Raw genomic sequence first — 14,359 nt, 5'->3', positions numbered from 1 at the left:
AAAAATTCAGCCACACCCCATTTCCTTTGCGCACTTTCAATCCAAAATAGACCTGGGCTGGAGCAGGGAAGAAGCTTTAATCTCTATCAGTAACAGAGTTTTGATCAGTATTTAGGACTAAACTTAATTACTGAAATGACACTGTTTTTATGCCTAGAATTAGCTGGACAACTTTATTATTTGAGAAATACCAAAAAAATCTAATTTCATCCAAAGAACATAAGAAAAAGTAGACCCACATAGCTGGTGTGAGGGGGCCAGCTAGGAAGGACAAAGCTGTCTCCAGGTTGCACCCCTCAAATGCAGCTTACTCAGCAAAAAGGTGACACGAGATGAACCCCTCTCATGAAATACAGTGGGATGATGATGATAATACTATTACTTGCACTCACTAAATGATTACCAAATTAGGTTATTTTTACCTACATCTTGGAAAAAATACTTCTTGACAACTACTATGAGGGACTTCCCTGGCAGTCCAGTGGTTAAGACTCTGCACTTCCACTGCAGGGGGTGTGGGTTCAATTCCTGGTCAGGGAACTAAGATCCCGCATGCCACACAGTGCAGCCAAAAAAATAAATAAATAGATAAAAAACACTGTGAGAGTAAGTGGCCTCTGACTCATAACACATTTGTGTGAACTAAATCTGTGGGAACCGTGTGTCTAGCCCTTTAAGCTCTCAGCTGCTTCTGGAAGAGAAAAGAGAAGATGTGAATGATTCCCATTAGAGGGCTTCCCTGTTGAATTATTCAAACACCAGGCAAGGGCAGCGCAGACAATTCATCACACTGCCACGTGTTCCAGAGGCCCAAAAGTCTCTATTTACGAATTAAAACACAGGCAATGTTCTCTTTATACCCACCCTGTGTCCCCAGCCCACTCGCATCTTAGTGTTGGAATTGACTCTCCATTCATTCTTTTTCCCATAACCAGTTAACTGCCATGATTAATATGCTTGTGATAGCACTAATCAGGATGGGAACAAAAGCTACGACAGGGCATATGCAGCGCCCCAGGTAAGATTCCTTCAGAGCTGATCAACTAAGAGGCTCTAAATTATTTGGCAATTAAGCCATTCTTTTACTCCCACATAACTGTGGCATCATCCGTTTGCTACTTGCAGAAAATCAGAAACAACAGTATACCTGCATACTTTTGACTTTACGTGCATGTTTCGACATTAAACGCATTCCATTTCAAGCAGCACAATGGTCCAATGACCTATAACGTACATTGAAAGACAGATGTGGGCAAGGTGCTAACAGGATACTTGGGTGGCCCTGTCCTTCCGCATTCAAGCAACTGGCTTGCTGGCTTACCTAGCTGCATGGGTGCCAGGTTAATGGGCTTCGTCCTTTGTTGCTCCTTCCACCTCTTCAGGTCCTCCAGCTCTTTTGCAGCCACTAAGCCAGGTGAGAAATATCAAATCATCAATTATTAGAGCATGAAAAGGGAAATGCTCCCTTGAAAGCATAACAAACCACCATCAGATGGACAATTAACTACATGCAAGCATGAGTGGACGCGATATCCAGGAAAGGAAGATACCACCCACCCAGTCCTAACCCCTTGGAGTCACCCTAAGGCACTTTCTCTCCAAGAGTCTGCACAGAAGGTTCAAATTTGAAAACAGGGGCTTCCCTGGTGGCGCAGGGGTTAAGAATCCACCTGCCAATGCAGGGGACATGGGTTCAAGCCCTGGTCCGGGAAGATCCCACGTGCCACGAAGCAACTAAGCCCGTGCGCCACAACTACTGAAGCCCATGCACCTAGAGCCCTTGCGCCTAGAGCCCGTGCTCCGCAACAAGAGAAGCCACTGAAATGAGAAGCCCACACACCACAACGAAGAGTAGCCCCCGCTCGTAGCCCCCGCTCACCGCAACTAAAGAATGTCCGTGCGCAGCAACAAAGACCCAACGTAGCCAAAAATAAATAAATTTTTTTAAAAAATTGAAAACAACCTGAACTCCTACTAAATAAAGAAGTTGTTTTTCCTCCCACTCTGGCATTTTTCAAACCCTATATCATTTAATGTTAAAAGTTTCCTATAGAGAGTGTGTGCAAAACATTCATGTGTCAATAAGAACTTTTCACACACAGTAAACACAAATCCCCATAAAATTCTAATGCCCGTATTCACTTTATTTTAAATATTCCCCAAGCTTAATGTAACCATGAGGAACGAGGCCTCTCAGATTCCTGGCACTTGGAACCACTAGGCTGAGCCTACTCCATGTAGAGCAGTGCTCATTCCCCAAATATACACTGACTGGCAGCAGGGGGCGCCAGAGATACTAGTTCTGTTCTTCCAATGTATGCCCGAATCTCATTAGAAGTGATTATTTCAAACGTCCATTTATAATATTTTTTAATTATTAGAGGGAAAAAAACTTTCTGAAACATCTCAAAAATCCAGACTGCACTGAGGCTTAAATTCCTGTTAGCTATTTAAATCAAAAACTTGTAAAATGCCAGAATCTTTGGGATTCCGTTGGTCACCTGCAGGCAGTGCCCACAGTCACTGTGTTAGCATAGCTGTGATTGTCATACTCTGCACAGACTCCGATGGACCACCCAAGGGCCTACCTGTCCAGTGGAGACCTTTATAGAGCTGTTTTCCTGCTGTGCCCTTATGTCCATTGGTCATTACAAAATTAAATTTCCTATTAAGATCAAGATAGGAGAGCACAGAATCTCAGTGCTAGCCCTACAGTTGACTTGAACAAGCCTCAGAACTTCTTTGTGAATTAAATGAACTTTAGTTCTCCTTCCAACTCTAAGGTATAATACTGTAACTTTAAAGGGCAGCATTTATTCTACTGTACAACTTCAGTTAAGCATGCTATATGCCCACTAGGTACAAGGAGCACAAAAACAAGTAAGATGTAGCCCCTGCCCTCAAAGAGCTTATAATCTAAAGAAGGAAAGTGAAGTCACGAATAAAAACAGCTGAGGGTAGACTCTGATAGTTACAAAATTATGGGAACACAGAGACTGAAAAAAAAATTCCATTAAGAAGGAATGGGACAGGGACTTCCCTGGTGGCGCAGCGGTTAAGAATCCTCCTGCCAATGCAGGGGACACGGGTTCGAGCCCTGGTCCAGGAAGATCCCATATGCTGTGGAGCAACTAAGCCCATGCGCCACAACTACTGAGCCTGAGCTCTAGAGACCGTGAGCCACAACTACTAAACCCATGTGCCACAACTACTGAAGCCCACACCCAGAGCCCGTGCTCTGCAACAAGAGAAGCCACCCAATGAGAAGCCCAGGAACCGCAACAAAGAGTAGCCCCAGCTCACCGCAAGTAGAGAAAGCCCACGCACAGCAACAAAGACCCAACGCAGCCAAAAATAAAAATTTATAAAAAAGGAACGGGACAGGTCTAGAAAGAGACAGATTATTTTATAATCTATTTCATATATGACTTGTCTCTTTCAAAAGTGTTCCAAGTCCTGTAAGGACATCTGCAGTGAGCCGAATTTTACAGGAACTTGATAGGTGTGAAACTGTTTAAGCCCAACAGAAACCTCAGATTTATAACCGTGCAATGAGCTCTGCTATTAACACAGAGAAACAAATTTAGAAGCACTAAAATAGAATAATTTTAAAAGGTATAATTAAAACTGCCAAAGTTGGGCTTCCCTGGTGGCACAGTGCTTAAGAATCCACCTGCCAATGCAGGGGACACGGGTTCAAGCCCTGGTCTGGGAAGATCCCACATGCTGGGGAGCAACTAAGCCCGTGAGCCACAACTACTGAAGCCCGCGTGCCTAGAGCCCATGCTCCGTGACAAGAGAAGCCACCGTAGTGAGAAACCCGCACACCGCAACGAAGCGTAACCCCTGCTCGCCGCAACTAGAGAAAGCCCACGTGCAGCAATGAAGACCCAACACAGCCAAAAATAAATTTTTTAAAAAATTATGAATAAAGTAACAAAAACTGTAGTTTAAAAACAAAAAGAAAGAAAAATGAGAAGTATTTTGAATGGTAAATAATATACATACTCCGTTGCATCTCATTTCTTCGTTTTTCATTTGGTACTATCAAGGTATATGCACCTGTGCTAAAATGAAGAGAAAAAAAATGGATTGTCACAAGAAATTATTAATGCATATAAAGCACCATACCTTCTTTCTGATAATATACTGTATTTATGATCATCAGCATCAAATAGGTACTAGGAAAGATAATATTCCTTTTAAGACCCAGGTGTGTTCTCCAGGAGCTACAATCTATCTGGTAAACTAAAACAAGTGCACACGGCCACATATGGAAATATAAAGCAGTTGATGGAGAATGACAAGTGACTTCTTCAGGGTCAGCTCTTGGTAAACTGTCTTTGTAGGGATCCTCTGTGCCTCCAGGTGGCGCTCATGGGCACATCCCTTTGAGATGACTGGCATTCTCTTCCATGTCACCCACTACAGGAGTACAGGAAACACGCACACATTTTTGGCTCCCACACACTGGGCGTAGGGGGCCATCAGCAATGCAGCCACCTCCTCCTGATGACCCATCTGAGTGGCCACATGGCCAAAGTCTTGTGTTTTGGGGCTTTGACTTCTAGGCAGGGGTCCGCTGGGCCCCTCATTCTCCTGGGGACACAGGTCGAGCATAATCAGGAGTTCAGAGAAGGAGTCACTTCAATTCTCTGGGATGGGGGGAGGAGTGGGGACCAGAGAAGACTTCACTTAAGCAAAAATATTCACCACTAAGGTGCAAGAAGTTGTTACAATATTGTGAGTTTTGAGGGCAGAAACGGTGCTTGAGGGATCCATATATGCCCAGCCCCTGGCACGAAGTAGCTGCTTGATGAATGTGGGCTGAATTGAAATGAAATGATGCCAGAGACCCAGTCCATGAGTCTGTGCTGGGGGGTGGCTCTGTGATGATACATGTAGTCCCACAGAAGTATGAATACTTCATAGAGCAGAAATATAAGCACAGCAAGACTGCAGTGTACATGTAGGTACAGTGTGAGGGGAAATGTTACGGATAAATACAATCAGCTTATAAATGTAGGTCTTTTTAAAAAAAATCCCAGATACTCTTAGAAGTCTTTGTCCAACACGGAACATACAGTTTCAAAGGACAAATTAGCAAAGATTGAACAGTAGAGGCCAAAAGTGCTGATTAACAGAAGCCATTTCTTCCTTATCTCATTTTCCTAGCAGTAAGCCTTCAGCCAGCTTCAAACAGGGCTTTAATTTTCAAGTTGTACATGGGAGGTGTGCAACCACCTCTGCATGCAAACAGGGCTGCTGGATGCCCAATTACCTAACGTATATCAGCAGACGTTGCATGTGTAGCCTAGCATGCGTACAATGGGATGAATACAAAATTAGGAGGCTGCCGCTGGAAATTAATCCCCTGTCCATTGCATATTCTTTGTTCACCCTCAGAAAGATTTTTCACTCCTCAATTGTCCACACTTTATAGAAGCTTAGGAGCTGCAGTTCTGTGGGTAGTACCTGCAAACTTGAGTATGATGCAATAGTGAGCCATTCTTCAGAGCCTTAAAGATGAAACGAGACACTGGATTTAAATGCCAACCATGAAATGACTGCAGAATCATCAATGTCCGTTAACATTGTGGTACGGAGCTTCTTACCGTACCAGGGATTTGACTACACTGCAAATCAGTAGTTCTTAAACTTTAGCATGCATCAGAATCACTTGGAGGGCTTGTAAAATGTTGAGTTTCTGATTCAGTAGGTATGGGACGGGGGGGCATCTATAACTTGCATTTTTAACAGTTCCCAGATGATGATGATACTCTTGATCTGGGGACCATACTTTGAGAACCAGTGCTGTAGATCAATCAAGCTGTCTTCAAACATTTGGACTAAAAGGGAATTGAGGGATTAATAAATCATTGATAAAGACACAGACGTTAAATCATATGCCAAAGATCATGAGGTTAATTAAGCAATAGTGCTGAGACTCAAACCAAGTACTTTTGACTTAGACCAGGTGGGTGTCTGGAGCTAAGTATTCAGCTCAATGTAGAAAACATAAAATATGACTGTCCTTAACTTCGGCCTCTTGATAGACTTCCAAACAAAGTAAATCTACTTAGCCAAGCACCCATTATGGACTTGTTATGTTAGGGGCTTATAAGGCATGAGGGGAGATACAAAAAAACAGACACCAACCCCCTTAACAGAGCTTACACTTTAATTAGGAACAATTCATAAAACCACCAGAGCAGACCACAAGGATATTCAAACAAGCCTCAAAGTGGGATGATGGAAGTAGTCAGAGATGCAAGGTGGAGGGGAGTCAGTGAGACCCCAGAGGAGTAGAAAATTTCAGAGAAGAATAGCAAGTTGAGGCTTAAAGGATAGGATCTCAAGTGGCAAAAAGGGTTTCTGTGCTAGCACTTTGCTAAGAGAAGCTTCATAGAAAATTTTCCAAGTTCCATGAATCTCTCTTACAAAAATATCAGGAAAGGTTTGGAAAGAAAAAACAGTTTGTAAAAGATTTTATTCTGCAATATCTAATCTGATTAAGTGTGACAATATCACACTGGAATCTTTCGTCTTAGGAATAGTTCTGTGGTCCATCTATGGCCAACATGTGTAGCCGACAAGTACCCAGACAATACAGGGCCGTGAAAAAAGGGGGAGAATTATCTAGCCTTGAAATCAGGGGCTTTTAATCGAAAACATTTAAACGTAACCCCAGGCTCAAGGACAGCGGTCCCAGTAAGAAATGTTTTGTTAGAGAATTCCTTAGCAACCTTCTTAGCAATATTTTATTGGCTGAAAATGTCAAATCTGAAATATAATATTCAGAAGAAAGCATTGCCAAACAATGGAGCCTTTATTCCTCTTCCCTCCTATAGGAAGAGGAGCTTAAGTCTCAGGATCGGCTTTTTATTTTTTAATATCCTGTGGCAGCGCATAACGCCTGGGTAGATACAAATATTCATCCCTTCTCTCTTAGCTTTCCCTTGACATGAATAACAAGTATAAGTTATTCATGCTTTCAGCCAAGTAGTTTCCACCCACAGCAAGGGCCTCTGCTGTTTTAACCTCCATGTCATTCCTTTCAACAGCCTGACTCTTTTTTTCTCTTTTTTTTTTTTTTTTTTTTTTTTTTTTTGCTACGCGGGCCTCTCACTGTTGTGGCCTCTCCCGTTGCGGAGCACAGGCTCCGGACGCGCAGGCTCAGCGGCCATGGCTCACGGGCCCAGCCGCTCCGCGGCATGTGGGATCCTCCCGGACCGGGGCGCAAACCCGTGTCCCCTGCATCGGCAGGCGGACTCTCAACCACTGCGCCACCAGGGAAGCCCCCAGCCTGACTCTCAAAGCTACTGATGGAGACAAGCCCAACCTACCTGTATTTAGTATTCTGGTCATTTCCTGATTAAGCAACATGCAAGCCACTGAAATAAATGTATATCTTTGAAAATGAGTTTCCTTAATTACCTCATGGAAATTTAACGAAATATCTCCATTTGTAAGATTATTTTCACTTTCCAACAGCACACCTCCATGAGATACACTAAGGGAGAACGTATAAAGAACAGCGTAAGACAGAGGGAGAAGTGTTTTTCTGTACTATGTATTTATTTCTTAAATACATATATTTAAGGAATCTCTTCCTTGTGAGTCTCTCCTGAGCTACACAACTGCCTCTCCGTGCACGTTCTTGTGCATTTTTATAAGGTCTCATCAATAAGCACTCTATGAAAAAAATGGTATGTTGGAGTCATGAAAAATATCTTGGCTGGCTGAAAGTATTACATCAATACATGCTGGTGTGTACAAACTGCAGCAGATGTGATTTAAATTTCTAATTAGGAACAACACTGGTTTGAGTAAAAAAGAAATGCACTCAAGAGCAAAAATTCAGAAAGAGATTAAGTGACAAACATCATTTCAAGCAGAATAGTAGACACATGAAGTCTACTGTCCTATAAAAGACTGGTTTGAGGTTTTCATAGTTCAAGAAAATCTTATCCTTGGGTGAAATGGAAACAAAGGAAAATTTCTGGTTAATCAAAGGCACTGGATAGAGATTTAGATTCTAGATGTGTTTTTCTATATATCTTTTTAATACCGTCTTCAACATAGGACTCTGAAGCTTACTGTTTTCAACCAACATGAATCAAACCTTATGAGGCATTCAGGTTTGCAAAACTTCTTTTATAGACAGACCGTATTCCTAAGAAAAAAAAATACCAAGATCAGACTGAGTAAATCATCCTTGTCCCCTAAGCCCGTCACACCAGCCCTGATCCTGCATTCCACATCTCTGGTGTGGAAGGACTAATGAATTCTCTTTGGTCGCAGAGCCTGCAGAGCCCCAGACATAGTCTGCACACCCAAGAGACTGATGTGAAGCTGGTTAGTTCTGTAACTCACAGCTTCTGCTGGAGGGTGGAATAGATGCCCAGAGGGCTAAACAGACACCCAGAAGGAAAAGATAAACAAGAGACCACCAGGTCATCAGGGCCTTTGTTCATAGGATACCTTTATGGGAAGTAGAAAGAGGTACACACACACACACACACACACACACACACAGACACACACACACACACACATCCATCCCAGGATCCTCACATAGGCCCATGGCTTAGTGAGAGGTGGTAAATTTATGCAAATTAGAAAAAAGTGCCCCTTCTGCCAGGTGGAGGTAACCCCACACTAAGGCAAATGATTCGTATGTATTTCAGCTTCAAATTACTACCTTAGCCAGGCAAGTCTGTATAGTTACTAACTGGCACAATCATACAGGATAGACCTGAAAGATGTTGTGCTTCTTCACTTGAAACACATACATGTAAATGATAAAAAGCTATGAAAAAAGAAGCAAGAGCGCTTCCCTGGTGGTGCAGTGGTTAAGAATCTGCCTCCCAGTGCAGGGGACACGGGTTTGAGCCCTGGTCCAGGAAGATCCCACATGCCGCGGAGCAACTAAGCCTGTGTGCCACGACTACTGAGCCTGCGCTCTAGAGCCCAAGAACCACAACTACTGAGCCCGCGTGCCAAAACTAGTGAAGCCCCAGCGCCCAAAGCCCGTGCTCTGCAACAAGACAAGCCACCGCAAAGAGAAGCCTGTGCACTGCAACAAAGAGTAGCCCCTGCTCACCACAACTAGAGAAAGCCTGTGCGCAGAAACGAAGACCCCACGCAGCCAAAAATAAATAAATTAAATTAAAAATAAATACTGTATATGTGTCAATCTCAATCTCCTTAAATAAATAAATAAAAATAAGTTCATCTATTAAAAAAAAAGCAAGAAAGATTCTCTCTAAAGATACAAAGAATATATATGAAATATAATATCGGAGAGACTCACCATCTTTATGAGGGCAAAAACCAGTGATGAAAGTAGAGATGGGGACCAAATGGTAAGTATACTTGCAAAATGTATCAAATTGCTTCCTCAGTAAAAGTAACTACAAGGAATTCATATTTTCAGAACATAGAGATGTCAGGTCTGGGATGTGATTTGAACCTACTTGCAAGCTAAAGTTAGCCTAATAGTTAGGCTGTTACTATTTCATGGATGCTGGTAGACTTTATTATTCATGGCATGGCATCAGCGTATTTATGTCTGTCCTCTCTGGCTCCAAGTCAACATGACGGATGCTGCACACACAGTGTGTTTGCATTGCAGCTGAGGAACACTGAATCGTGGAATCCACCATTTTTATAGCAGATAGTAAGCAAGCCTGGTCTTTGTTCTGGGGAGAATGTACCTCATCTCTCAAGGTTCCCAGCTATACAACAACCCTAAGAAATAGTCCAGGTTAGAGTAGTCACGTATGCAATCTTGGCATACCCAGCAAGACATCTAGAGTGCAAGAGGCCCAAGGAGGACTATCTTTTCCAACAAGAGAATATTTAAGAATGGCTTAGTGATAAGAAAATTGGCATCTGCATGAAAACACTTATCAAATTGTTATACATTTTCTATTATTATTATTCCTCTTATTATTATTGTTATCATTAGGCTAAGCTCTGAATATGTCCACATGTCTTAAGCACTGCTCCTCAAGGCAATCTGTAACTTAAAGGAGAAAACTAAAAATGCAAGACAAGGTACTTATATCTAAATATCTGCATAGAATATTTAAAAATGAAATTCATCCTGATTTTGAAATAAACATATGCTCACATAAGAAAATGCAGAAAATTATCTTTAAAACATTTAAAAGTCACTCATAACCCCACTCCTCAGAAATCTCAGTTACAGTGTTATTTGGGTGAATTTCAGTTCAATCTATATTCTGTACATATTACACAGTTGCAATCATATATAAAGTCCAATTTTATATGCTGCTTCACTTATAAGTGGTTTTCCCAATTATGCACGTAACAAGCTTAATATTAAATGGCTACATAATAATTCACAACATCAATGCACCATTAATATAACCACTCACTTAACCATTTCAGTTGTTTCAATTGTTCACTATTATAAACAATCCTGCAGGATGTGCAAAGCATAAAACAAAGATTGCACAGAACATTATCCAGAAGAAAACCCTTAATAGTCCTCTAAAATCAATACTCTGAACAGGAATGTGGACTACATTTAAAATTTTCTTCCGTAGATATCCCATTTGCATTTCCAAAGTTCCAGTGACAGTTTGATCATATGATTAATATCTGCTCTTATGCTTGACTCTCCTCAATTCCTAAACCAGAATAGATGCTGGCCTACCTAACCATTCATTCTCACCACCTCCTTACTAAACGCACTCCTATATTATTCAGGTTAACAATGTGCTCCATTAAGACTATAGTCCCCAACCTTCTTTATAGCCAAATATGACTGTGTGATTAAGTTTGGCAAATTGAGATATAAGGGGAAGCCATTGAGAAGGATTTCTAGGAACTCTCCATTAAATGAAGACAGACAGATGGACAGGAAAAGCTTTTTGGTTGCCCTCCCCCCTTCCTGGAAGGTTGAAGTGTAAGCTGGTGCTCAAGCAACCATCTTGGTCAGTGAGGCAACTTGAATATGTAAGACATGCATCAGAAACAGCAGAGCAGAAAGAAGCAATCTGTAAGACTACCACACGAGTGGTAATCTATTGCCAAAGTGCCCTGCTTTGAACCCTAATTCTGTTACTTCCTAACTATAACTTTGAGCAAATTAGTTTTTCCATTCTTTCACCTGTAAAATGGGGATAACAAATATCTATCTCTTAGAGTATGAAGTGCTTAGAACAAGGCTAGGAAATAACAACTGTTCTATTATGATTGCCTATTATTTGTACTATATCATCCCCAGACTACCTACCTTCAGACTTACTTTATAGGAGAGAAACAAAGCCGTCTATGCTTAAGACACCTTTTTGGAGATATCTATCTTATTATAATAATTATATATAACATATTATGTATAAGACACTTATTATTATTGTCACCTTCTATTGGCGGTAGAAATTGAAGGGCATAATGGCTCTAAGTCTTTCTACTTGGATTAAAAGTCAAAAAAGAACAACTTACACTTCAAAGATAAAGAGGTCCTTATACCAAACAGCTTGAAGTGTTTATTTCTAAGGATCTGAATTGCAGGGGACTTTTCCTTTCTGTATTAGTTTTGTAATGTTTAGTTTTTTGGGTTTTTTGGGGTTTTTGGCCACGCTGCATGGTTTGTGGGATCCTAGTTCCCCGACCAGGAATTGAACCTGGGCTACGGCAGTGTAAGTGCTCAGTCCTAACCACTGGACCACCAGGGAATTCCCAATGTAATGTTTAGATTTTTATAACAAGCAGATATGACTTTACTTTTATAATCATGAAAAAATATTCCAAGGAGTATTAAATGAGAAAATATTTAAAATAAAGACTTCTTAAATCAGGGGTTCAGCTTTTCTTACAGGACTAGGTAGCACAGGATTTCCGCTCTCACCGGTCCCCTAGCAAAACAAACACTGGGCAATACCAGCCCTTGAGTTTTAACGATGGGAAATGTCTTCAGTTTTTCTACAGGACTTTAATAAATTGCCTTTTAAGTGTTCATGGTGGGGGGGGGGAGGGTGAATTACAAACATTACAGAACAAAGGAACCATCATTGACTGATTCTCTGATATAGAAGACCCTTCAAATGCAGTCTTCTCCCTTTGATGATTTATTTCCTGTTAAGGTTTTGTTTCAGATTCAAATACATTCTGAATAGATGCAATTAATCTTAACAATAGTATAACCTTACAGCACTCTACTGACTTTGAAGTAAGTAACCTTACTGTGTAATTGAACTAAGTTTCTTTTTTCTCATTTCTGCTATGCTTCTAAACGATTATTATAGGTATTATGTGTTTTCAAGCTTTCATCATCCTGTTGATTTATTGCTTCACTGTTTCAGCTGTCAGACTTTTTGAGAAATGCCCACTCATTTTTGATATTGTATTTGAACAAAAATGATTGCTCCCCAAGACTTAGCAGAATTCAAATGCATACCACATTAAGGAGTGGAATCTAGTGCAGAAAAGTTGGAAATTCATCCTAAACAGGACCATAATTTCTCCCCTCCTGTATAAACAGGAAGGTAAATTTGACCTAATCAAACCAAAATGTCTTTTCTTTCCATCCATTCCAACAATCTCTTCTGCCATGCAAAGAACAATGCTTTGCTTTTCGCACTGTAGGTGGTAACCCACTAATGGGCCATGAAGTCAACTTAATGGGTTTATTTTTAATGAATAAGAATAGAAAATGTCGGGCTTCCCTGGTGGCACAGCGGTTGAGAGTCCGCCTGCCTTTGCAGGGGACACGGGTTCGTGCCCCAGGCCGGGAAGATCCCACATGCCGCGGAGCGGCTGGGCCCGTGAGCCATGGCCACTGAGCCTGCGCATCCGGAGCCTGTGCTCTGCAACGGGAGAAGCCACAACAGTGAGAGGCCAGCGTACCGCAAAAAAAAAAAAAAAAAGAATAGAAAAAGTCAAAGTCCATCACATATAGTAAGGGTGAGAACTGTTTTCTGACATTTTTTCAGTTATATATAAACTCACATATGACCTAGACCCATACATGTACTAGGTCATGAATGTCAAATGCATTGCTAACTTTAGGCTGCGGTCAGAAGTCTGAAAGATCTCTGGAAGGCAGTATGGGGTTTAGGTTGCTCAGAAACAGTGACAGTGAGAAAACTGTTCTAATGTAAGCCAACCAAGCTGTCATGAAGAAAAGCAGCAGAGAAAACAGGATCGCCACAGAAACTTTGCTCCTACAAACTACTTCTCTATCCAAATCATTTTAAAACTGTAAATAAATGTCACATTGCTGATTCTATGGTACCACTCTCTTCAGTCTACAGGAATTCTATTTTCTTGATGTGAAAATAGGACCACTGATAGGAAATTCACAAGCTGCACTGTCACTCCCTCCTCCAGCCCCATCATGTTCAGGATCCAGACTTTGGCAGATAGACTCAGGTCTGAGGGCTGGTTCTGTGACTAAAAAAAAGCCATGAGACCTTAGGAAATCATACACTCTCTCAAGACTCAGTTTCTTCAACTATAATGGGGCATAGTGTTTACTGTGAAGAGAAAAATGAATTATATGATGCGTGTAGCACGCGGTTATAAGTTCAAGACATAAAAGTTCGAGGTACTGATTGTTATTTCGGTTTTAGTCCCTCGGAGTACCCAGTTTAACTATTCCAGGTCATAACTAATTTCCTTTCTGCTACCACAGTACTGCAGTGCTTTGTCACATTTCTTAATTCTAAAAGCAGTCAAACAGAGGCTTCCAAAGGGCGTGAGACCTAAAAGCAGTCAAATAAGGAGAGCTCTACTGATGAGTTTGGTAGTAGAATCTGCCCATAGAGACACCTACCCAGCTCACTGAGTCATAAAATTATCATTGAGTTAAACACTGTCTGTTGTTTTACAAACTTGCTGAATGCTTACGAGCCTTGCCTGGAGACTGAGTTAAATAGTTCCCTAATGAATAGCTATCTATACTCAGCCATCAGGAAGATTTCTCATTAGAATCAATCACAGATTTTTCTCTTCCTAGGTACCATTATTTCAGAGCACTAAAAGGAACTCAGGCGTTGTTCAGTTCTCCATCTCCAAAGAGGGGTAATAGCCTGATGCTTTCATGCCATTTAACAACTACAGGCAAAAGCTTATTTTCTCACTGCCGTAAGAGGAGACAGAAGAGAAATCTGGGGCATTTGCAGTGAAGAAAAAATAAGGAAAGCAGTTCCTGTAGGCTCTCGTAAGTTTGTAAAAACTTGCACTTCATTTAAGACTATTTTATGTGACTAGTTCAGATTCAAGTAAGCTGAGTCAAGAATGACTTAAGAAGTTTTTGATGGTCTGTCTTGGGTATAAATTATACATCAGGATTAAGAGTATACTCAGCAATGATTAAATAGTG

General features: G+C 41.2%; 1 protein-coding gene and 1 non-coding gene across 4 annotated transcripts in view; both read right to left on the bottom strand.

Annotated features, from left to right (window-relative positions):
* EPSTI1 (epithelial stromal interaction 1) overlaps positions 1-14,359 on the bottom strand; it is a 96,870-nt gene that overhangs the window by 76,158 nt on the left and 6,353 nt on the right. For all 3 annotated transcript variants that reach the window (XM_070044068.1, XM_030882170.3, XM_030882167.2), the window contains exons 2-3: positions 4,009-4,067; positions 1,322-1,405 (exon numbers count right to left, since the gene is read on the bottom strand). In XM_070044068.1, the coding sequence (XP_069900169.1) occupies positions 1,322-1,405; positions 4,009-4,067 (143 nt within the window). The remainder of the gene's footprint in view (positions 1-1,321; positions 1,406-4,008; positions 4,068-14,359) is intronic.
* TRNAV-UAC (transfer RNA valine (anticodon UAC)) lies at positions 11,640-11,711 on the bottom strand. The gene has a single exon. It is a non-coding gene; the product is annotated as a tRNA-Val (tRNA).

This window comes from Globicephala melas, chromosome 18 (genome assembly GCF_963455315.2).
Source record: "Globicephala melas chromosome 18, mGloMel1.2, whole genome shotgun sequence".
Taxonomy (NCBI): Eukaryota; Metazoa; Chordata; class Mammalia; order Artiodactyla; family Delphinidae; genus Globicephala; species Globicephala melas.
Note: the sequence above shows the minus strand (reverse complement) of the source record. Positions and strands in the feature narration are given on the sequence as shown.